General features: G+C 35.0%; 1 protein-coding gene and 1 long non-coding RNA gene across 14 annotated transcripts in view; one reads left to right on the top strand and one right to left on the bottom strand.

Moving 5' to 3' along the window:
* Positions 1-16028, bottom strand: part of LOC121382268 — an 88236-nt gene extending 72208 nt beyond the window's left edge. Inside the window, exon 1 of the long non-coding RNA XR_005959139.1 lies at positions 15362-16028. This is a non-coding gene — a long non-coding RNA (uncharacterized LOC121382268). The remainder of the gene's footprint in view (positions 1-15361) is intronic.
* Positions 1-26496, top strand: part of LOC121382266 (involucrin-like) — a 145872-nt gene that overhangs the window by 89840 nt on the left and 29536 nt on the right. For 5 of the 13 annotated variants that reach the window (XM_041511828.1, XM_041511829.1, XM_041511830.1 and 2 more), the window contains 2 exons: positions 11113-11208; positions 17809-17872. In XM_041511828.1, coding sequence (XP_041367762.1) covers positions 11113-11208; positions 17809-17872 — 160 coding nt within the window. Of the gene's footprint in view, positions 1-4792; positions 8550-11112; positions 11209-17808; positions 17873-26496 lie in introns of those variants that run through there. The other 8 variants (XM_041511826.1, XM_041511824.1, XM_041511823.1 and 5 more) reach the window with 6 other exon arrangements.

Genomic DNA, 26496 nt, shown 5'->3' with positions numbered 1-26496 from the left:
TGTAATATAATAGATATCATCTTGATGCATTTGATATTTTTAATTTTTCTTCTCTTCTTTTTTTTCTTTGTATATGAGGTACACATTTTGATAAAAAAAACAAAAAAACAGACATACATGGATTTTAACATACCAGTAGTGTATTATTTGTTTGAATGGGAAATTACCCAGTTGGTCCAAAGTTAAAGTCTGTTTTGTTTAATGCACCACTAGAGCATAAAGATTTAGTAATCATCTATTGGACATCAAACATTTGATATTTTTTACTTTTTCTCAAATCTTTGTCTTTAGTGGAAACCCGCTATATTTTTCCATTAGCAGCAAGGCATTTTTATGTGCAATTTTCCAGCCTTTGATGTACCAGTCATGGGGAACATGTCAGGATGGAGAATGGGTCCACAGAATATATGTTAATTATGCTTATATGGCATCAGACAGTATTAAGAGAGGCTACTTTTTTTATTAGCAGCAAGGGAATGTTTATATGTGCCATCCCACAGATTGGATAATACATATTATGACCTTTAGTACAACATGTATGTAGCACTGGCTGGAACGTAAAACAGCGCAGTGGGCCTACCGATAAGGATTGATCCTAGACCATCCGAGCATCAAGCAAGCACTTTACACTGTGCTACATCTCGCTCTTTTTGTATGGCGCCTTACCTAATCTAAAATAACAAGGGAATTAATCTTTTTTTTTTAAATGCATGACTCATTAATACAGCATGATCTCCAGGTAAACAAAAGTATTAGAAAGATGACACTTACATGTAGTATGAGATTGAACATTTGATAGTATTAACTGACCCAGAACTCATTTACCAATGTAACATTGTGACCCAGCCTGTTCAGATGTGCATCTATGATAAATTTTAATCATCCAAAACAACTTCATATTTATTCACTTGGCAAGTGTTTGCTGCACAGTGTGTAATTATAGAGATATATTGCCAAGTTACTGGATAAGATTAAGTTTAAACTTACAATACACATGGGGGTTTTTTTCATAGTTTTTATTTAAACTTACAAAGGAGATGGAAACAAGTGTGCACACAGTGTTTGAGAATTGATAAGATTGTGTCTGAATTTCTTGAAAAATTTTGTTTTTGTTTTTATTTCAACAAAGATTAATAATAAAAAGGATAATCCAAGAATTTGAATAACATTAACATAGGAAGTCTGCCTTAAACAATTTTTTTTATTTAAAATTTTATAAGACTTTACAGTTGGAAGAAAAAAGGTCAATGTTTGCAAATTTGGCATGACAACAAACCTATGTTAATATTACATTTCCTTTGATGTTGGCTTTCTTATATTTGTGTCTGTGTGTGCTTTGGATCCGAATTGAAAAGTCTTAATGTTTGTTCTGTAAACCGGACCACACTCCTGGTCCAGTGAATTGAAAGTTGGTGTCATGCCAACGGGAATGGTTCTAGACAGAAGTTGATTCATTACGTTAGAAGTGGTCAGAGACTGTATATTCCATTCACTGACAATCGATTGATGATATTTATGGGGAGTCAATGAACACTGAGATAAAGAGCATGGTGGACAAAACCTCTTCAGGCAATATTCTCTATAATCAGGAAATGTCTTCTCTATCATGGATTGGAGTACATGTAGAAATATTTTTGAAGGATTTGAATATTTGCAAAAATGTTCAGAATACCTGTTAAAAGAAACACATTTCATCAGAATTTCCAGAACATGCAAAAATGTTCAGAAGGGCATGTTAACTTTCTAAAGGATAAGTTGTTAAGAATTGTTATAATAAATTTTAAAGGATTTCAGTATGTGAAGGATTTGAAGAAAAAAAAATGTTCCAAAGGATTAGATGTTCAGATTGTTATAACTTTCAGAAGGATGCGGTAATGTTAAACTTCTGAAACATGATGTATGTTGGTGTTAAAAACTGAGCACATGCTAATGGATCAAAGGATTTGAGTACAAATTCATATTCCAAAGGAAAGTTTCATAGTAGACTTTCAAAGAAGCAACGGTCATTATGAAAATATCTATTGATATCGTGTCAGAATCAGTGTTGCTTCTTTCTGGTAACATGTATATTGCTGGTCCCATGTTGTTGGTTGGTATTAAGACAACAAAGTGTGAATAAATAAATACATAGTCTTGGGGTTTGTTTAAAACCTGAACAATAGTATAATGTTCAAGAAACTTAATGAAAATATATTGGCTGTTGTTTGAGCATTTGTTTTAACATTATCATCTTTGTTTTAGAGGTTAAAGTAATAAAAACCCAATTTTGTTGGATAAATTGAGTAGACTTTTTATCTTGCATTGACAAACAAAACTAACTGATACAGTATAATTTATATATTATTATTCATTTTCTATGTGATTCAGTGCTTTAAGTTGTATAGCTAAAGTTGTTAAAAAAGGAACTTGGATGTCTTCATTTTAAATTAGATTATTAACAAAACAACACTTCGAAATCTCTTGTATATTCAATAATAAAATCAGTAACCTTATCAGTCACTGTATCAATAACGATATCAATAAACTTAGTATATTTCTTATTAAATCTCATTCACGGATTACATACTATTGAACGGTTATCTTTTCCAAACAGTATTACTTACTGTATTTGATAACGCTTTACTTGTGTACTGTAGCTGGCAACAGATGTGTGACATTCTTATCTTAATCACCAAAGAGTTCCTTTGTACAGTCTCATTGAATTTGAAATATCGAATACTTTTATTGTTTGACTATAGCCAAGTCTGTTTATTGAGTGTATATAGACTTACTTTTGTAACATTTGTTTTTGATAGGTTATCTTAAGCAGTAAATTATTTCTTTACAGATTTATTTTATTTAGAAATATTGGATATACTTTTCATTTGGCTAGAATGATATTCTTGCTCTGTCACAAATACTCTAGCCTATATTTCAGGAACTGCATTACTAGGATATATCATTGACATATTCTGTTTTATGTCCAGTGACACCTTTGCATGTATTTGTGACTTTGTATTCTGGTAAATAAAGGAATGTTGAGGAAGTGCTAATAACAGAAATCAGTATTACAAAAAGAAGATAGGAACTAACTTTCAGTAGGCCATTTTAAATAGCAGTATGTTTTTACAAAACTATTTTATTCTGAAATATTTAATAAGTTTGTACATGTGACTTTAGGTAAGTCTGTCTGTTAACCGCGTAGATTGACTAACTTTTGATATCTTATATCTTAAATCCTATTTATCATTTCCTCATCAGGCCTCTTTCATTTTGAAACATTGACTAATGGAGTTACATGTGATTAGCTATTGACGATATAGATTTGGCTTGGCTTGGCTTGGCTGACTTCTTTTGGATAATTTTGTTAAGTGTGACAGCGGCTTGACTGTTGACAGTCTCGGCTTGACTGTTGACAGTCTCGGCATGACTGACTATGGAGTGGCTTTCTCTGGACTCTAGAATGTAGGTAGATTGATATCTGTAATGTGCCTGGGGCAGGTTCAGTCTTAAATACAGGCATCTGATATACACCTACCTAGTGTTGTGTCACCATATAGGATAGGCTTTGAGAAACAGCATGTCAGGTTTATTAATTGTTTATTTTTATTTTTATTGACTTAAGGTGGTTAAAGTATCATTAAAAGGTGTCCCTGGAATGCACTCCATGTGCGGAAAGCTGTCATAAATTGCAAATGAACTGTAGATGTTTGATAGATTTAATACTTTAAACCAGTAGACTGGTTTTAATGCTTTAATTAATGGACTGGTTTTCTTTTGTGAGTGTGTCACATAATAAAAGAAGATATAATCAGGAATGGACTTTGATAAAATGATTACGTTTGCGGATTTGATCACCAGTGGAATGTACAAGTGTGCTGTGCATAATTTATGTATGTGTACATACATGCATATCTATTTCTGTGTCGAAGGTCACGACAGAATGTGTTCACACAAACTCTGTACTGAATGATATTCTTGCTCTGTCACTGATATTGGAGTGTATGTACCATGACCTGCACTACTAGGATATAACACTGATATATCCTGTTTTTTAAGTCCAGTCAGACCTCTGCACTTATTTGTGAATTTGTATTCTGGTAAACGAAGGACTATTCATAGGAAGTGCTACAAACAGGAATCAGTATTGGAAACAGAAACAGGAAAAGAATTGTAAATTATTACTTTAGAAGTAATATGAAAACTGTAAATATAATTATTCAGTGATTTCCTTTTTGTCACACTGTTGTTTTAGTAGATGTGACTAAATACATTTTACAAAGCTTTCTTCAGTTAGCGAAAAGTTGATTCTTAAAGAAAAACATTTGTGGATAATGTTATTAATGTGGTACAGTGGCTGTATTGAAAACAAACAGATACCAAGTTGTTGACGTGTGGTAGTACATCTAATAGTAGAGAAGCTATGAGATAGCAAATGATTAATGTGGCAGAAGATGCACAAATGTTAAACTGATAACAAGTTACTAAACGTTACACAGATAACAAGTTACTAGATTGATACGGATGTGATATTTTAGCCTTTTTATTGGATATCATCTCTCTGGGGGGTTTTCGATAAAAATAATTTTTACAAAGTACACTGGAGTTCATGTGAAATGCTGAAAAATAACTTTCATTTAAGTATGATAGAGAGTTGCCAGCATGTTTTTTAAAAAACATTTAAAGATCAATTCAGGTTTTGTTTTTAAATAGGTATCATATCCATGTGTTGTGGTAGCAGTGGCTGTCAACGAGGTCACACTAACGGTTCTTTGCAGTTCTTCACGGTAGTATAGGTTGTGATGGAGATGACAGGATCTGTGATGAGTTGATGATTGTTGTTTGTCACACATTAGAACCAGCTCCTGTCAGTGTCAGCGGAGGTCGACATGTCACTGTGTTTGTGAGTTATGTCCTTGACTTGTCAGACAAACTGACAATAAATGACATTCTTAACCTGGCGCTACTTTTTGGTCATTTCATCTATAGTTCTTTTATCAGTTTGATGCAGGTTGTTTTATTCCTCATGGTACTGGACATTTAATTTTTTATGAAAAAAATTGACTGATCGGAACTTTCAGGTGGTCAAAGTTTGCTGGTGTAGTGTTTGTTTGAGTGCCCTTCTCAATAAAAGGAAGTTGGATACAGGCAAGAAAGTGTTTGTGCTTTACACTGACATACTTCGTACCGCTGCTATACAAGTTCTGTAGAATTTCTCACTGGTTTAACAAAATACATGTTGGCTCAAGATTCAATCAGTTTAAATTACTGGTAGTTAAATTTAGTGTGTAATCAAATCATTTTGTGGGACAGATAGTGTTCGGTGAGTTAATGTTTAAATTGTAATTTGTGATTGGCATGAATTTTGATTGGTTGCAGTATATGTTAAAATCCAATTTACCATGCCTGGCTTAGATGATGACTACATTATGAGTTCCAAGGTTCAGACACTATCTATTCAGTTTGGAATTGTCCAGAGGTTGGAATCCTGCCATGACCAGTTCATGCACCAGGTTAAGCTTGTGGACCTAGTCTGTGATAAAACCAATAGCACTGTTAGCAGTTCTATCCCAGGACTGAAGCCTCCAGATACAGACACAGGACTGTTGTTAAGTCCATTAAGTCCTCTTTCAGGACCACCAGCTGAAGACTCAGGACTGTTGTTCAGTCCAGTACGTCCTCATTCAGGGCCCCCAGATGAAGACTCAGGATTATGTCTAAGCTCACCAGCTCCACTTTCAGAGACACTACATACAAATAATGGACTATTGTTAAGCCCAGCAGAATCACCAAATACAGACTCCGGACTATTGTCAAGTCCAGAAACCTCTTTGTTAGAACCATCAAATGGAGATTCTGGATTGTTTTCATATCCAACAACTCCACTTTCAGAACTATCATGTACAGATAATGATCTGCTGTTAAGTCAACATGTATCAAATACAAGTACAAACACGTGTTATGTGGATAACAAATGTTCTGCTATTTTGAATGACATTGAATTGGAAGACACTGGTGATGCTTCATCGGTTAGTCTTGTGGGTAATGCAAATGCAACAAATGTGGACAATAATTTGTATGGATTCAATCACGAATTGTCAGTACAATGTGGTCATGAAATAACTAATAATTCTGTTGTAAAACATTCCAATAATTTAACTTCTAAAACTTTCACAGAGGACGAAGAGTCATCAACTGTCAAATACATGGATATGGATTCAAGTATTAAAACTGCTGACTCCACCACTGAAGACACTAATATGACTGCTATTTGTGGAGATGTGGATGAAACCATTGGCAACCCATTCAAAGAAATTGATGCTAAGCAGGACGAGGAAGCATATAAGATATCTAATCAATGTTCAGCATCTAAAGATGATTCTGGACTAGGTGAAGACTCAAATCAATCCATTTCATTTTCTGCTGTTGACTTTAAGCAGGAAAATGGTCACCCATCATTTGACAATGAATTCGGGGATCAGGAAAACTACAATGTTGATTCTGCTAGTCAAAAGGATTACTGTGGACTTGAAGACAAGTCAAATTGCTCTGACTTTGTAAATCTTGAGGATTCTGTTGTCAGTAGTCAAAAAGAGGGTTCTGGTAATTGTGAGGAGTCCAGTGAATTCAAGTCATATTCATCAGTTGATTTTAACCATCCAAATGAAAATGGCAGCTCTGCTTTTGACTCTCAGTCTTGTAGTCAGGGGAATTGTAATGACATTTCTGATACTCCTGGTCAGGGCAGTTTAAAGAGGAGAATATTGGAGGATCGAGAAACCTTGTCAGAGTGTGCTCAGTCAGAATGTGAGGCGTCTGCTTGGAAACTGGCAAAGGTTGATGACAGTGATATCACTGAGGAGGAAGAGGAGGAAGAGAACCCAGACTGGACCTTTCTGTATGAAGACAGCCTGCTGAGTCCAATTATAGAGGAGAATGCCTGTGAACTAAGTTGCGGCTCTGACAAACGTCAAGGAGGTTACTTTGCTAACAAGCAGAACAGAATCTGTGATTCAGGTGAAAACCAAATAAATAACGCTACAGATTCTGTAGTCTCAAACAACACAGAAAATGTTGAAAATGATGGAAATTGTGAAATAGTGTCATCGCATTCCAACTCATCAGATGATGGTTTTTCACTTGAGGAGAACTATGTAACACACTGCGAGATTTTCTTGCAAGGTACTCATAATAACAAGGAGAATGTGTTAACTCGGGGTTCTGATAAATATTCCGAAGAATTCATGGAACAGATGTCAGAAACTCCTAATCTAAATCCTGATCTTGAAGCACAGCCTCATGATCCAACAGATAACACGTCACAATTTGATCTCGAAATGCAACAGTTTGACTTTAACCCTGAATACCAGGCATTTCATTTGAAAAATGAGCTTGATAATAAAACATCATGTGTTATGGACAAAGACACACCAAATAAGACAGTTGAACACAGTCTGAGTGAGGACATGGTAAATAATTCACTTTGTGATGTTAGTAGTTTTTTGGATGTCGAAGCATATGAAGATACAGAGAAAAATAGTTCTGCAAATGGCACAGTTTGTGAATTTGATGTCAATGAAAACCTGAGCATGGAAAACAGTTCAGTTACAAATGTATGTGTAAATGGAAGCAATGGCATAAAAACAAGTGAATTAAGTAATGATGAACCTCTGTCGTCTGTACTGTCAAATACTTCAGAAAGCATGAGTCGTTCTGTTGTAGATGAAACAAGTAACCACGAAAACCCTACTTTCATATCTGTATTTAAACCAAAGGAATTATGTTCCAGTTCAAATGATGTTTCCCAACAAGGTAATATTGAAGGAGATTCATATATTTTTAAGGAACAGGCACAAAATGTCCATAAACATCCATCAATGAGTCGGAATGAATGGACTGTGGAAAGAGATGTCTTGTCAAACACGGAAAATCAGTCCAGCTCAGCAACTGAAAGTAATATTAGGAACAGGAAAATCAGTGAATCAAGCAGTCAGTTGTATGTTTCAAGACTAAAAGAAAAATTTGAGCAAAGTGAAAATACTTCTACAAAAAACGAAGAATATAAAGTTCACAGGAAATCAAATGATAAAAATGATCAGTTTGGACTGAAATTAGAATCAAAATGTAAATCCTTAGAAAACTTATTAATTCCATCTGTTGCTGATTCTCCAGAGCAGAACATTCTAGAAGACTCATCTGTAAACAAGTCTGTGAATGCAGCTCAAGCTGCTAACAGACTGTCTAGGTCTGCAGAACCCACTGACTTGTCTTCTTGTGGACATTTATCCTTTCACAAATCACTGCTTGATGTTAGGAGCACCAATACCGATTCCAGTTCTGTATTAAATAGAGGAGTGTTGCATCACAGGTCTATGCATGATATTAAAAACAGTGACAAAGAATCCTCGTCAGATGTGAACAACGATTTACACTCTAAATGCTGTTTCTCCTTCCATGAAATTAAGAAACTGTTTGAACACCAAGACAGTTACAGCTGTGAGAACAAACAGCCACCGTCACAAGGAACAGAGTGGAAAGTTTCTTCCAATTTTCAGACTCCACTGAGTAAGGTAAATATATTGAAAGTCCTGTTAATATGTAAAACCAGTTTTTTCTCTAGTAGAATGAAATGTAGAACCACATTGATTAAATATTGTAAATGAACATTCAGTTTCATAAAAAAATATCTTATTCTGAATGTAAAATACTTTTCTCTAGTATTGGATTCTAAACTACACAGGGTTTTTTGTTGTAATAAATGTCTCAAAGAAATTTTGAAAAATACTTTATTCTTCAAAAGTTCTTCAAAGAATTAAGAATAAAGTAATAATATTGATGTTAAAATTTTAATTTGCTTTTAAGGGAATTTTTTTAAATACTAATTTCTTGTCCATTTGACAATAAATTGGTTTCAAGTTACACTAGGTATAATTTGTTTTATTAAAGTCTAAACTAGGTATCAACTTTAAAACATGATGTCTGTTTTATTATCAGAAAATTCTGTTAGTTCAAATATCTTACAAGACTGAGCCAACAGGTGCCGTTCACATTATGATTTTATTCAGTCCATCAATAATGTGGATTCTTTACTTGATATTTGATATGTTTTGCATGACGCAAGTCAAAGAAGCTAGATATATGCTGTACTGACAGAATGTGCTGATTTATGGAAAAACAATAAAGTGATTTTTTGTTTTATAACTATCCAAACAAACTGGTTCATGGCAATCTGGCACACAGAGCTTCTGTGTCAGACAGTCCACAATGCAGGGATTAAAGAATGTTTTGAAGCACTGAAGAATTTGAATTCACATGTATGTTTAAAAACATGTACAAAGGATCAAGAATCACCAGCTGTGTGTCTGCATATAGTTTTCAAATAACAGTCAAACCTGTTTTAAAAGACCACCTTTGATGAGGTACCAAATGTCTTTAGAGGCCACAGTATTAAGAGAGAAGCCACATTTATTGATTAACTACCTGTTTTAAGAGGTTATGTAGATTTGTAAAGTAGCCACTTGTTTTAAAAGGCTATGTAGATTTATTAAGTAGCCACTTGTTTTAAGAGGTGACTTCTACAATTATACCCAGTCTTGGAAATACTGTAATGTCATGTGGTTGACTAAAACTGTGGTTTGAGTTATCTCTTAAAGCTGCAATCTTGCCTTGCCATATTATAACTTCATTTGCTAATGCAAAATACAAACACAACTACAGTTTTAATAAACACACAATCTTACCTCACCATATTAAATAGATTTATTTGTTATTGCAAAATACAAACACAACCATTTTAATTAATCAAGTGATATCATTAGTCATTGTAAAGGTCTTACTTATAACATATAAATCTATCATTGTGTTTGTACTGTGTATCACAAAACAATGCAATAGTGCCACGCACCTGGATATTAATATGGAGAAATCTTTTATATATTAAAGGATAACAAAGAATGGTGTGCAATAGTAAGAAAAAATCTGATATGGATGGTCTTTTCTAAATGTTAAAAACAATAACAATATCTCGAGATTGCAGTTTTAAGTTGGAATTTTCAGTTTTAATAAATCCCCACATAGTTCACATACATTTATGCCACATTACATCTATTATATTTGGTAACTGTTGCTAGGCAACATAGTAAATGTGTTTGCTTAAGGTTGTCAAGAAAGAATGAAAAATACTATTTTTGTCCATTATTTAAATACTCGTGTATGTCGCCTACTGTTCATTATGTTCACAACTGTGACTATATTACTTTTATTATTTGTGAAGGATTTTATTTTTTCAATTCTGTAATTATATTGATTGATGTTTGTAATTTTGGATGTAAACTCATTGCTGTAAAGAATTTTGTGTATGTGATTATTTTTTAAAACCTGTTGATGGATGGATGGATGGGTTGATTTTTATGAGCATTTATATGTATTTGTGTGTGTTTGTGAGAGAGAGAGAGAGAGAGAGAGAGAGAGAGAGAGAGAGAGAGAGAGAGAGAGAGAGAGAGAGAGAGAGAGAGAGAGAGAGAGAGAGAGAGAGAGAGAGAGAGAGAGAGAGAGAGAGAGAGAGGGAGGGAGGGAGGGGGGGGGGGGGGGAGGGGGGGAGGGAGACAGATGGACAAACCGAAAAAATGTGAGTGAGAAAAAATAAAATGGTATAACTATATGTATATTACACTAGCATCAATGGTTGATTACATTAATAATTTCACTTACTACAATCAATTGTCACCTTTTGTCTTTCTTAGGTTTGCATTTATATATCTAACATCTTTTGTCTTGCATACATCATGTATTAACCAAAACAAAAAACAAAGGAAAACAAATAAGGCAGAATTTACAAATCCTCTTTTTGTGTAACCAAATATATTTACAATGCTTAAACATATGCGTTTAAGGGGAGGGGGAGTGTTCTTAAAATCGGCCAATATAAATTAATTGATGATAAGACAAGAAAACTTTTATGTGAACAAAATGGCTGTAAGAAGGGAAACCTCAAAGCACATATTTACAGATGGTTTTACGGGGGATAACTTTGTTGTTGTGTTTTTAAAGTCTTGTATGAGGGACATTGTGGCAGTGTTTGCACATGAATGTGTCTTGTTTCTGTACCCGTGTTGTTCATTCCTGTTTGGCTAGGTGACCTACAAGTCTTGCACTTTCATAGCCCTGTCCCCATCTACACCAACGGGCCCCGCCTCGTACGGGGCCTTCGGCATCGTACGCAACGGACGTGTGAGTAGTGAGCTGTTGTCACACTCACCTGTGTTTTATATCTACTTCTATATTCACTTACATGTGTATCTATTAATCATCAAGATCTTTTTTTTATGTGTTACTTCCCTTGATATGCATATGGATGCATAGGGTTGACCGGAAATTATTTTGTTTTAGTTAATTATAAGAACTTTAGTAATTTTAATTAAACCTATTAAGAAGTGGCTAATGTATGCAACATAGTAATATATGAAAATAATCATCAGCCAAATAAGATGAATCTTTTATCCAGTTACTAAATGTTTTTCATCCAATAGCCGATGATTAATAAATTAATGTGCTAGTGATGTCGTTAAATAAAACAAACTTCTGTATCTATTCTTTCTTCATTGTAAATGTGTTAATCTTCTGGTGAATATTTTATATCAGTACAGCCAATGGAAAGTATTTATAGCAAAAAAGTATTTCAGGATTATTAATTTTGTAACGCTTTAAATACAGCTTTAAAAGTATGTATCCATGTTGAGGCAAGGGAAGTAACTCATTTTGAAAATCAGGTGACAGGGGTCTATATAAACAGCTACATGTACAGTGTGTGTGTATTTTGTTACCTGTGGTCTACATATTTCACTTTCATCAGGTATCTTGGATGTATTGGTTTGGCCATCTAGCAATAAAACTTGACATTTAAACAAAAGTACATAGATACTTATTCATCATTTTAAATCATTTAAACATAATACAAGTTTTTGATTCGTCAATTTCTGTTTTGCAATTCAAATTTATAAAAGAATTTTAATTAAATCATATTGTGGATCTAGTGAGAGAGCTTTTTCCCTTCATTTATTCAGTTAAATAAAGGCAAGCATTTTATTAATATTATTCTGCTAATTTAACGTGAAAGATTTTATCTATTTTTGATAGAATTAAAATGCCCTTTTCGACAATATACTAGTATCTGATTAAATTTTTCAGAATGCTTAATAACCAAGTATACTTTCAGAGTATGAATATCTACTGCAATGTGTAATATTGTGCCAGATATATTACATACAACTTCTAATTGTTAAGTGTTGAGTGTTGTTTTTGCTTTTTCACATGTATATTTACGTGTGTGTTTCACATGTATATTTACGTGTATGTTTCACATGTTTATTTACATGTATTTTTCACATGTATGTCTCACATGTATATTTCTGTTCTTTTATTCTCATCTCATCTACTTATGCTATGCTTAAAACATTTCATAATATTTAATACATTTGCTTCGTCATCATATTTCATTTAAGAGATGATCATATTCGTACTTGTATCTCTATATTAAAATATGTATTACTCAACTTCATAAATAATGTGTCAGTATTTAACAAACATAACCAGTTTATAAACAGTCATCTGATGAATTTTGTGTTTTGGGCCCACACTTGTAAAAATTTCAATAAGTCTAGAATGAACTGACTGTCATGCTTATATCCAATTACGGTTCAAATATGCTGTCCTGGGCACACACCTCAGCTATCCATCCAAGACAGTGGGTTAGTTGTTAGTGGTTAGTGAGAGAGAGAAGATGGTGTAGTGGTCTTTCACCTACCCATCGAGTCGTTAAAACTCGCTCTGGATGGGAGCTGATACCAGGCTGCAAACCCTGTACCTACCAGTCTTATGTCCGATGGCTTAACCACAACACCACCGAGGCTGGTAATTTGAAGTTGAGACTAGAACTTTGCAGCAACAGCATTCATTTTGAATAAAATTAATATAACATCATTGGCAGTGACATCATGGCCTTTTACTGCTGACATTTCAAACAGCCAAAGCAAGTCCATGCACATTTGCTGTGTTGTGGATCAACATGAAGTGTTTCAAAGCACTTTAAACCAAGTCCATTTAGGTATACGTGAAAGCTGCCATTAAAGACACAGTCCCTAGTCTGTGAATATAGACATTAAGTTTCATTGATCAGAAACGTTGTAACAAGTCTGGATGAAGATATAATAGAGTAAATGATCCATCTACAGTCTATGAAATTTAAACAGTGAAATACTATCCAAAAATAGACTAGAGTCTGTCTTGATAATCGTTACTTCTCAGATAATGCACTTCGAGGTATTACAGAAACCAGGATAACCAAACACACTTGTATGAAATTGGATATTCTAACTAATAAATTGTATTTAAAATAATATTTCTAATTTAAATGATCAAAAACAAGCTCTTATAATGAAAACAATATGTCATAATGTTTAAAAACTAGGGTCTGTCACTATAATTTGCACTTTACAGATTCTACAGTATCTTGATGTGTCCAAAGTCAGTGACAGTATAGGCTGCTGTTTAATATAAATATTCTATGATGGTAGCAGTGTTCCATTCCTAAGTATTGTGAAATTAATTTATAAAGAATAAAATATTGTTTAAAACTATTGAATGTTAGATAATAAGTTTTACAAATAGGTTTTATGTTTTATCTGATGATTTATGCAGAAGTATTGTTAAACATTCTAGTTTTTTCTTAGTCAAGCAGGATTTCAGACTTTATGTGTTTTTAACCATGGGTTCAGAAAACAAATTAGTCATAAATGTTGACATTAAGTTTTGGTTCACTTGCTTGATTGTCTACTTAATATTTTATGGGCCTTATAAATCCTGACAAAAGTCATGGTTTGCAGTAACACATATTACAGTCTGTGTGTGTTAAATTAATTTGGTATGTGTGTTTGTACTTAACTGGTAATCATAATTGTGTTTGTATCATAAAAAAGAAAGAAATGTTTTATTTAACAATGCACTCAACACATTTTATTTACGGTTATATGGCGTCAGACATATGGTTAAGGACCACACAGATTTTGAGAGGAAACCCGCTGTCGCCACTACATGGGCTACTCTTTCTGATTAGCAGCAAGGGATCTTTTATTTGCGCTTCCCACAGGCAGGATAGCACAAACCATGGCCTTTGTTGAACCAGTTATGGATCACTGGTCGGTGCAAGTGGTTTACACCTACCCATTGAGCCTTGCGGGGTACTCACTCAGGGTTTGGAGTTGGTATCTGGATTAAAAATCCCATGCTTCGACTGGGATCCGAACCCAGTACCTACCAGCCTGTAGACTGATGGCCTAACCATGATGTCACTGATGCCAGTGTGTTTGTAACATATACATAACATGCTACTAATACTTGAAATGTCTTAATTGTTAACAATCAAATTCAGTTTGGCCATGTAGGTATTATAATTATATCCTTTAATTGCATGCAAAGATGGGATTTTTTTTTTTACATTTTTGTTTATTGCATGTTTTTTGTTTGTTTGGTTGTTGTTGTGTTTTTTTTTTTGGTGGGGGGGTGTTGTTTTTTTGTTTGTTTGTCTATAGCATGGTTTGGTATGTATAAACTTTGTGGTCTTAATGATAGTGCTAAAAAAACAAAACATTTCCGTGAGCCCGTTTCATTTTGCGCAACATATTGTGACAATGTAAATGATGTTCTAAGTTTAATGCAAGAACAAAAAATGGTTATGCTAATTTAGACTTGCATGACTGATGGGTTTTTTTCTTCTCATGTTTTAATGGTGGTCTTACATCGCATGTTAGTATATTGCATAAACCTAGTGTTTTCTTTAAGATTATACATAATTTTGTTGGGCTTTTGTAATCATAATATCACACTCCAACAAAAAAAAGTGTTGTAAAATGAATTACGTTATATATATGACATATAATATCATAAAGTCTAAAAAATTATTTTATTTATTCTATATTATATTACATATGTCTGACATTTTACATATTAAGTTATATTATTATGCTATGTTGTAATATATTGCTTAATGTCTAACATTTTACATTTTTTAATTAAAAGATTTATCTATGCAGTATTATAACAGATAATACAGTGTCTGACATAAAATATAATATGATTTATCTATGCAGTATTATAACAGATAATACAGTGTCTGACATAAAATATAATATGATTTATCTATGCAGTATTATAACAGATAATACAGTGTCTGACATAAAATACAATATGATTTATCTATGCAGTATTATAACAGATAATACAGTGTCTGACATAAAATACAATATGATTTATCTATGCAGTATTATAACAGATAATACAGTGTCTGACATAAAATACAATATGATTTTTGAAGTGAAATTTGTCTTACCTTCCTTTCTGTACACTCCCTCCTCTTGGTTCCAGTGCATCAAAGAAAAGTGTGTACCTGCCATGTTGTGTGTGTTAGTGAGTGTCTCACAAGACACTCAGATCTGTGCCTAGCGACGTGCTCACTTACTAGATCTAGTGGATCTTATGTTGGGTACATCTCTAGCTGTCTACATCACCATGTATAGAGGAACGCTTGGCACCTTAACAACTATGTTGTTTTCATCAGTGCGACCATGTGGGGCTCCCAAGGAAACACCTTTTTACATGCACATTAAAACAACAAAGGTTTTCTGTGGTTCAGTGAGACCAACAAAAAAAAATTCACTGAAATCTTACAATGAATATATTTAAATATGAGCAGTAAAACCAATCCAAAAAGGCCTTGATATGACTTTAGACACAGATTTTAGGTTCAACCCGTGAAAATGGTCACTACCGTTAAGTTTAATTAATCTCCAAGCCTGTAACACATTTGGGGCGAGACATAGCCTAGTAGTAAAGCTCTCACCTGATCTCTCTTTGTCTAGGGTCCATCCCCATTAGTGGATGCATTGGGTTATTTTTCATTCCAGCCTGTGCAGCATGACTGGTATATCAAGGCTGTGGTATGTGTTATTCTGTTGGATGATGCATATAAAAAATCCCTTGCTACTAATGGAAAACTGTAGCGGGTTTCCTCTCTAAGACTATATGTCAGATTTACCAAATGTTTGACATACAATAGCCGGTGATTAATAAATCAATATGCTCTAGTGGTGACGTTAAACAAAACAAACTTTTAACTGTGGTTTAGTTGGATCAAAACAATTTGTTGTTTCCCCTTGTCAAATTCACCTAAATCTTGCAATGAATATATACTGATGGAAAGAAATAAAGGATCACACAGATAGCAACACGAAATAATTACTGCATCAAAAATCAATTTATATTGTCAGAAATTGACTGGGAACATATAGGCAGCACATTCAACACTACAGACATTCAATCCCACATTACAACTTGGTATGAAATACAGACATTACTACGCTAATAGTAAATTAAATATGGTCTACAATTTGATGTGTTCCCTTATTTCTTTCCATCAGTATATTTAAATATGAGTAACAAAAGCAGTCCAAGCAAGTTGTGATGTGACTTGGCCAACCACCTTAGTCAGTGTTTCAGGAAGCCACTAGCCCTCAAAGAAGCTTTGGCTAATGTATTATAGTGATATAGTTGATAATTTTCACTAGCCCTGATCAAAAATTCACTTGCTGAGACCAGTGGCTAGTGGATTTGTCAAACTCTGCCTTTGTATTGTCCCCACCATGACCCCTTCAACTTTGGCAACACCCTAAATAGCTGCACAAAAAATAAGGTACTATCGACTATGTGCACTAATCAGCAACTACTAAGTGTTAAATCTTAGTTGTGATACATATAGGACAGCAGGTCAGTAAAATAGTTTAAAAGTTAAAGTTATTGGAAGTCAAACATTTGGTAATTCTGACATATAGTCTTAGAGGAAACCGTCTTCATTTTTCCACTAACAGAAAGGGATATTTTATATGCCTTTTCCCACAGACAGGACAGCACATATCAGTCATGGGGTACTGGTTGGGACAGGCAAAAATCCCAATCAGAGAATGGTGGTTTAATCCTGTGAAAAAGCCAAAAACAATTTGGTTTGTACTTAAAAAGCAACTTCAAATGAATAACTCATGTATTTAAGAATCTAATACCCAGTGGGCGGTTTTCACAATTACTGCTTGTTGATGCTCCAGTTTTCTAGCAGTATTTTAATCAGTAACTATATTACCTGTTAAACCTAAGTCTTCTTATACAGATACATGGAGGTTACCAGGCATATTATCTAGAAAGATTTGGGTCTATGTGTAAATTTAATATTTCGTGTATCATTGGCATTGAAATGGAAAAACCACCAACCTTTAAGCCTTATATTAAAAAACAAACTGACATGGTAATTCCCAGTTGGTAGATATTAGGATTACTGTATATATGTGATACAGAACATGATATACAACACACATACACACACATGCACCTTAGAGAGCCTCTTGATAGATAGATTTACCTGACACCCACTCTTCCACATGTATATTGTACGTAGAGAAAACACTGAGATGGGAAAGTGCCTCAGCTAACAAGTGGCATCCAATCACCTTGTTTTCCTTCAATTAGTACACTAGATCTACAATTAGTACACCATTGGTGCAACAAACTCTGCGACTCTCATCGGTGGAGAATCTTCATACGCATTACCTTGTGTTGTAATTCCTTCCTGGGTTTTTTTCTGTCTCCCAGCCCTAATTCCCAGATTTTTTTACAACTTCACCGGCAATATTGAAACAGCGTCGTTAAGGTGTACATTTGCTAACATTGTTAGAAATGAATCGTTGGAGTACTGGTAGTATGTTGATGAAGACATCTTATAATTTTTCACAGGAGGAGGAAGTTATTCAAGATGGACAGACAGTGTTTCGAGCTAAAGATGAGAAAAGATACTCAGGTAAGTTTAATAATTCCTTTTTAATTGATGTTTTGACTATATATATATATATATATATATATATATATATATATATATATATATATATATATATATATATATAATGTACGTATATATAAAGATTGCTATCATTGTATCTCCAAGAAGAATAAGAGTTAACATTGAGTTATCTCCCTTGGTGGATGTACATGCATTATTCCAGAAGGTGTGTTTATTCAAATGCTGAGACGGGACAATGAATAATGTATAATAGTATTTTCACCTTATTCAAACTACGATGTGCAGAGATATATATTATGGAGACTGGTTGGGGAGAATAAGGTTTATTTAAGATGCAATGGATTGTAGGATCATTTGTGCTCAATGAACTTGAGCCTGATATATGGAACATCAAAGAGCATGGTATGTCCTGTCCTGTCCTGTCCATGGTAATGTGCATATAAAAGATTCACTGCAGCTTTTTGGAAAGATCAGTATGTGGTAGAGCTGCAGGTTTCTTCTCTTGTCTACCAATTGTTGAATGAACCATGTGTTAGAAACCAAATAACCATGGTTTAAAATAGCCATGGTTCAGGTGTTATTAAATAAAAAAAATCCCTTCATTTCATTATCAGTATTTTATAACACTAGATTTTCTCTTTAACATTACATAATGTTCCTGTGACTACCCCATTACCACTCTACTGTGACTCTTTAACATTACATACTGTCCCTGTGACTACCCCATTACCACTCCGGTGTGACTCTTTAACATTACATACTGTTCCTGTGACTACCCCATTACCACTCCGCTGTGACTTTTTAACATTACATACTGTTCCTGTGACTACCTCATTACCACTTGGCCGTGACTCTTTAACATTACATAATGTTCCTGTGTCTACCCCATTACCACTCTGCTGTGACTCTTTAACATTACATACTGTTCCTGTGACTACCTCATTACCACTTGGCCGTGACTCTTTAACATTACATACTGTTCCTGTGACTACCCCATTACCACTCCGCTGTGTCTCTTTAACATTACATACTGTTCCTGTGACTACCTCATTACCACTTGGCCGTGACTCTTTAACATTACATACTGTTCCTGTGTCTACCCCATTACCACTTCGCTGTGACTCTTTAACATTACATAATGTTCCTGTAACACCCCATTACCACTCCGCTGTGACTCTTTAACATTACATACTGTTCCTGCGACTACCCCATTACCACTCCGCTGTGCCTCTTTAACATTACATACTGTTCCTGTGACCACCCCATTACCACTTCGCTGTGACTCTTTAACATTACATAATGTTCCTGTAACACCCCATTACCACTCTGCTGTGACTCTTTAACATTACATACTGTTCCTGTGACTACCCCATTACCACTCGGCCGTGACTCTTTAACATTACATACTGTTCCTGTGACTACCTCATTACCACTTGGCCGTGACTCTTTAACATTACATACTGTTCCTGTGACTACCCCATTACCACTCCGCTGTGACTCTTTAACATTACATACTGTTCCTGTGACTACCCCATTACCACTCTGCTGTGACTTTTTAACATTACATACTGTTCCTGTGACTACCCCATTACCACTCGGCCGTGACTCTTTAACATTACATACTGTTCCTGTGACTACCTCATTACCACTTGGCCGTGACTCTTTTAACATTACATACTGTTCCTGTGACTACCCCATTACCACTCCGCTGTGACTCTTTAACATTACATACTGTTCCTGTGACTACCCCATTACCACTCGGCCGTGACTCTTTAACATTACATACTGTTCCTGTGACTACCTCATTACCACTTGGCCGTGACTTTTTAACATTACATACTGTTCCTGTGACTACCCCATTACCACTCCGCTGTGACTCTTTAACATTACATACTGTTCCTGTGACTACCCCATTACCACTCCGCTGTGACTCTTTAACATTACATACTGTTCCTGTGACTACCCCATTACCACTCCGCTGTGACTCTTTAAACATTACATACTGTTCCTGTGACTACCCCATTACCACTCGGCCGTGACTCTTTAACATTACATACTGTTCCTGTGACTACCTCATTACCACTTGGCCGTGACTCTTTAACATTACATACTGTTCCTGTGACTACTTCATTACCACTCCGCTGTGACTCTTTAACATTACCCCATTGGGCTATTTCTCGTTCCAGCCAGTGCACCACGACTGGTATATCAAAGGCTGTGGTATGTGCTATCCTGTCTGTGGAATGGTGCATATAAAAGATCCCTTGCTACTAATGAAAATTTTTTGCGGGTTTCCTCTCTATTACTGTGTCAACAAATGATCATATGTTTGACATCCAATAGCCGATGATTACTAAATCAGTGTGCTCTAGCGGTGTCGTTAAACAAAACAAACTTTACTTTAACATTACATAATGTTTCTGTGACTACCCCATTACCACTCCACTGTGACAGACATATATCATTTACTACTTTGACGTGTACATTATTTTAAAATGAAACTTGTTAAATGTTACTACCAGGTAGACTTTAACATTTGTACTTTGACCTATTTATATTATTATTATTATTATATTTTGTATTCACGAGCAGGATACTAGTACTTACTGCCCACTGGGTTCTTTTTCAGTGTATTTAAAAGCTTATGTGTATTTCTTTCAATGAAAACATTCATGGTTAGTTGTCAAGCCATTAACATGAATGTACCTCGGGTGTAGTTTGATTTGAATTGAGAATAGCATCATTGTGTGAACAGAACATGTTATTTCTCACAATAGCTTACTAGGCACATTATTTCTATGGTTGAACAGTAATTCACCATTGGTTTTGACTCTTTATGTCTGTCTTACCATAATTATATGCATTGAAAGCTGACAAATTTTGGTTACAACACCTCAGCAAGTTAAAATACAACTGGTTGGTCTAAAGTCCGAACCACATTGTTAACAACTATGATAAATTCCCACCTTTAGTTACCATTAGATTTTCCTCACATTTTGTGCAGACAGAAATCAGGGAAAAAACATTACAATTACACAGATTCCACTATTACATTGTAACCATGTCACCCATATCAATTTCACTTAGATCTCCTTGGACAAAAAACATGTAATTTTTTATGGCTGCCATTTTTTTTTTTTTTTAATTTTATAAAATACTCTCCAAGAGGGGTGGAAGGATGTGACATAATATAACAATGTCATGACGTGTTATAATATAAAGCAATTATCGTGATATCATATACTTTAGAAGCATCCACCCCTCTTGAAGAGTATTGCATAAATAAATACAAAATGGCAGATGGTAAAAAATTACATGCTTTTTATCCTGGGAGATCTTAGCAAAGTCAGTAGAGTTGACCTGGTTACATTCTAGTGTATGTAAACTGTGTCAGTGTAATGGCAAAAATCTAACAGTAATTAATGGTGCAAGAGTAATTTATGATAGTTGTTAACAATGTGGTTTAGACATTTGATAGTCAGAGAAGAAACCTGATGATGTCATGTAAACTATTTGTATTAAATAGCAGCAGAAAGGGATCATTATATGCACTTTCCCATAGACAGTTCAGCACATACCACAGCCTTTCATATATATCAGTCATCAGGCATGAATTAAAGTTAAAGTTTATTTTGTTTAACAACACAACTAGAGCTCATTGATTAATTAATCATTGGCTGTTGGATGTCAAACATTTGGTAATTTTGACAAGTAATCATCAGAGGAAACCCACTACATTTTTCCTAATGCACTTTTCCCACAGACAGGAAAGCACATACCACAGCCTTTGTCCAGTTGTGGTGCACTTGTTGGAAAAAGAAAAAACGCAATCAGTGGAAATTATCCATTAAGGTGGTTCGATCCTGCGACATAAGCACGTGAAGTGAGCACTCAACCGATAAATCCCAACCCTGTTAGGCATGGATTAAGATAAGAGAAAACTGAATGGGTTTACCAAGGCTTATCGATATGCAACCCATCACATCTCGGATGAGCATGCTTCCACTGATTTCATGTCATTCAGTTTATTTTCCTGCTTATATTCAATTACGGTTCAAGCACACTGTCTAGGGCATACATCTCGGCTATTTGGGCAGTTTGTCCAGGGCAGGGGTTAATGGTTATCTGTTAGTGATTACATGGTTTATTACCACTGAGCTACAAGTTGCCTTTTTATCTGGTTTCCTCTCATTTTCTTGTCCATGTGTTGAAATTAACTACATGAAGAGTTTTATTTCCAAAACATTAGATATATATCCATTTATGTAATTTTGAGAAAAACATGATTTTGTTGCAGTATGACATAGTGTATATCACACGGAGCTCAGTTTTAACACCCTGTTCAATGGGCAGAGATAACATTTTAACAAAAAAGTTATTGTCATAATTTTTTAGTTGTACTAAAGTCATTATATCTTCACTGCTAATGCTAAAATCTGGAAATTGGTGTATACCATGTTTTGGAAGTGATGTGGGATGTAGCCCAGTGTTAAAGTGTCTGCATGATGTGCAGTCTGTCTAGGATTAATCCCTATCAATAGGCCCATTGAGCTATATCTCGTTCCAGCCATTGCTCTACAACTGGTATATCAATGGCTGTGTTATGTACTATTCTGTCTGGGATGCTGCATATAAAAGATCCCTTGCTGCTATTCAGAATCCCTTGCTGCTAATTGGAGAGAGTGGCCCATTGCATGGCGGCGCCAGGTTTTCTCCCTCATCTGTATGGTCCTTAACCATATGTCTGACACTTATACATGTATATCACCGTAATATTAAAAGTTGTCATTAAATCAAACATTCCTTCCTCCTTTCCTGGTTTTGGAAATGAATGTTTCATATTTTAGACACTAAACCGCCATACACAATGTAGATCATAATATGCAGAGCCGCCATTAAACAAATATTCCTTTTGTTTTCTTACTGAGTTGGAGGAGTGGGTACTGGGATACGAACCTAGTACCTTCCAGTCTTATAATTTCTCACTCCAGCCAGTGCACCACGACTGGTACATCAAAGGCTGTGGTATGTGCTATTCTGTCTATGGGATGGTGCATATAAAAGATCCCTTGCTGCTAATCGAAAAGAGTAGCCCATGAAGTGGCAACAGCAGGTTTCCTTCCTCAATATCTTTGTGGTCCTTAACCATATGTCTGATGCCATGTAATCGTAAATAAAATGTGTTGAGTGCGTCGTTATATAAAACATTTTCTTCCTTCCAGTCTTATAAAAAAGGAACCGGATGACATAACCACTGTGTGATGATCAAACTGGGTCAAGCCGATCCTGTGGTGCAGTGCCACATGTTAACAATGTAACAAACTGGGAGATGTTTTTGTATTTACCCTCTATCATATTTCACCAGCAGAACTGAAAATAGCCAGCATAAAAGACACGTCTGTAGATCCTGATTGCTATAAACACACGCAGCTCATCTTTGGCATTGGCTCATTGCCACTCTTTCCTGGCTCATCAATATATTTTATCACAGATATCCCATGAAACTCACACCTAAAATGTTAAAGAATGTGATCAAATGCAGGTACCCGGATTGTTGGATCTGTTTATTAAATTTTAATGAAAAACATTATGGGTTTTTTTAAAGTGTAGACAGGTTAATAACATACAAGGCCTTTGGTGTACCATTCATGAATCACTTGTTGCAGGCACTGAGCACAGTGTCTGGTAACCCATGTACAGGTTAACACAAGTCATTACCAATAAGGTTAATAATATCTCGGTTTATATCAAAGTGAGGGGCGGGACGTAGCTCAGTGGTACAGCACTCGTCTGATGCGCAATAGATCTAGGATTGATTCCCATCGGTGGGCCCATTGGGCTATTTCTCGTTTTAGCCAGTGCTCCACAACTGGTGTAACAGGCTGTGGTATGTACTATCCTGTCTGTGGGATGGTGCATATAAAAGATCCCTTGCTGCTAAGCGAAAAGAGTAGTCCATGAAGTGGTGACAGAAGGTTTCCTCTCTCAATATTTGTGTGGTCCTTAACCATATGTCCGACACCATATAACTGTAAATAAAATGTGTTGAGTGTGTCGTTAAATAAAACATTTCCTTCCTTCCTTCCATATCAAAGTGTTACACGTACATTCCACTAGAATGTAAAGTCTGACCTAACACCTTGACATACAGCTGGTGCACTACAACCTTACCGAAACATCAGTCAAATGATTTCAGTGATTAAATTAAAATTGATTATGGGTAATAAATAGGATATTAAATTCACTACCTTTTCATATCAATTTTATGTCCTTCCCTTGTGAAATAATTTTCATTGTCACTCACTAAAACTCATGACAGTTGAGTATTATATCACTCGGAACATAAACACGATATGATGTGGAAGCTCATTTAATATCCTATAAATATGAGCCTGGTAACCTATAGGTTGGGATGTATTAATATTTCAGTTATCATTGTTATGAAATGACATCGCAGATACTGATACTGTATTATTTATTCATATCACCATTCTTGTTATACAGACGTGTACACGTATTTAAATATCAAACACACAACTTATCAGCATCTAGGTGGTGTAATTTTTGTTTAATAAGATCTTGTGGGGATCATAGTACCATTTTTGATTTTCTTGGCAACTTGAATGACCCTTTTTTAATTTCACCGATGGCTGTGATTAAAGTACTGTGTAAAAACATATCACATCCAGGGCTCACATGGGAAATTATTTTGGTTTATCTAATTTTTAGATAGGTAGAATGTTTCCTTGAAAGTTATTAAAGTGTGGTTCATTTAAGGAACATTTTATTAGCCAAACGCTAAATGTTGTAGCCACTTTGTATATATATATAAAAAGATATATATAGCAATTGGCTTATTTGGGCTGTGGGCAGGGTAAGCCCTGCGCATCTCAAGCGAGCTCGTCACCACTGGGCTACAGGGCTGTAAAGTTTTGTAATCACATGCCCCGATGCAGACTGTGTGCAGTGGATGTATAATTAGGCTGGAATTGTTGTATGTTGAAGGATGTTTTTGCACAGTGGTGTAACTGAAACCAAACAAATGCACGTGCTGATGTTGACCCACCTCTGCAAGGTGTGCAGTTCTTGTGTCGTTTAAATGTTTTGTTTTGTCACTATCTGCAGGTAAAAACCTGTGAACATGTTTGTTCTTAGTCTGCAGTGGGAATTACTTACACCTGTATACATGTAGACACTGCATAGAGCTGACTTGCATGTTCACTCATTAACTGTGTCTGGTAGTGTCGCGTCTTCGTTTCATGGGGTTTGACCGATCTCTTTCAAGTTTGGTATTGGTGTATTCTGGAGATCTATAGATTTTCAAACAACACAGACAGTTTGGAAATTTAACTCACCAAATCTAATTAATCTTCAGACACCTGTTTACATGCATAACGATTTTGACCTCACTATAAAGGTTTCTGTCCAGGAGGGAGGTTTTACAACAAAAAAATCTTAAATTTTACGAGACAAGAGACCATGATCTGCAAGTCTTGAAATTGACAGGATACAGGCAGTAACTGCTGCTGAAAACGTGTGGTATTCTTTCTAATAATCTATTTCATAAGCAGCATCTACTATACATGTTATTTTTGGTAAATGTTTTCCAGATATACACAGAATTTCTCATCATAAGCTTTTATTCATGTTTGTCTTAATTCTAATAAGGATGCAAATTTTGAGAGTTTAAGTTAGCACTGCTCTTCAATTTTTGACACTTGCTTCCATTTTAAAATTTGAGAGGCAAAGATTGCATCAGGCTTTCTACTCCACACATTTCAAGCCTTGATCTAGTAATAGTAGTATGTACCTGAGATACAGTTTGTCATAGGATCACCACTAATTAAAAAATGTGCTGAGGTGTCGGTAAACATTCCTTTCCTTTTTGAAGGCCACTGATTAAAAGGTGCTGAGGTGTTAATAAACATGATTGTCCTTTCCTAAAGGCCACTGATTAAAAAATGTGCTGGGGTGTTATTAAACATTCCTTTCCTAAAGACCACTGCTTAAACAGCATTTCTTTAATTTTTGTAACAACTTGAAAAAAGAAACAATTGATGGAGTTCTATTTTTAACAGTTCAAGTTAAATAGATATTTTTCACATTTTGTTCACTTTTAAAAGATTCTATCTTGACAGATGGTACATTGGCTAATCCTATTATTGAGTAGCAGCAAGGTTTCTTTTACTTTCACTTTCCCACGGTCAGAGTACAGCAGTGACTAAGAATAACTACTGACCTACATGTGTAAAGTAATTGGTGCACCGATTGTGTTTGCACCACAGTAAAAGTCCACTTGTGTATTCTTAGCCACAATACTAGACTAACATGGAGCTGATAAGCTTACAAATCTGTTTATTTACGTTGCAAGTGTATACTTGCCCACCGACATGTACATCTGTATGTATAACAAAAGGGTATGTTGTTTGGTGAAGAGGGTGGATCCACGATTTTACTTTCGAAAGGGTTTGTTTGGGGTTGTTTTGTTGTTGTTGTTTTTTGGGGGGATGATATTTTGGGATGAGGCATATCTACCTCCAACATGATCCCTATTTTTATGACGTTTGATTGCTGCTGCTGCTGTTGGGGTTTTCGGTGCAGATTCTTTTTTTACTTTTTTTTAA

The sequence above is a fragment of the Gigantopelta aegis genome, chromosome 9, assembly GCF_016097555.1.
Source record: "Gigantopelta aegis isolate Gae_Host chromosome 9, Gae_host_genome, whole genome shotgun sequence".
Taxonomy (NCBI): domain Eukaryota; kingdom Metazoa; phylum Mollusca; class Gastropoda; order Neomphalida; family Peltospiridae; genus Gigantopelta; species Gigantopelta aegis.
The sequence above is the reverse complement of the archived record's forward strand: the minus strand, read 5'-3'. Positions and strand labels throughout refer to the sequence as shown.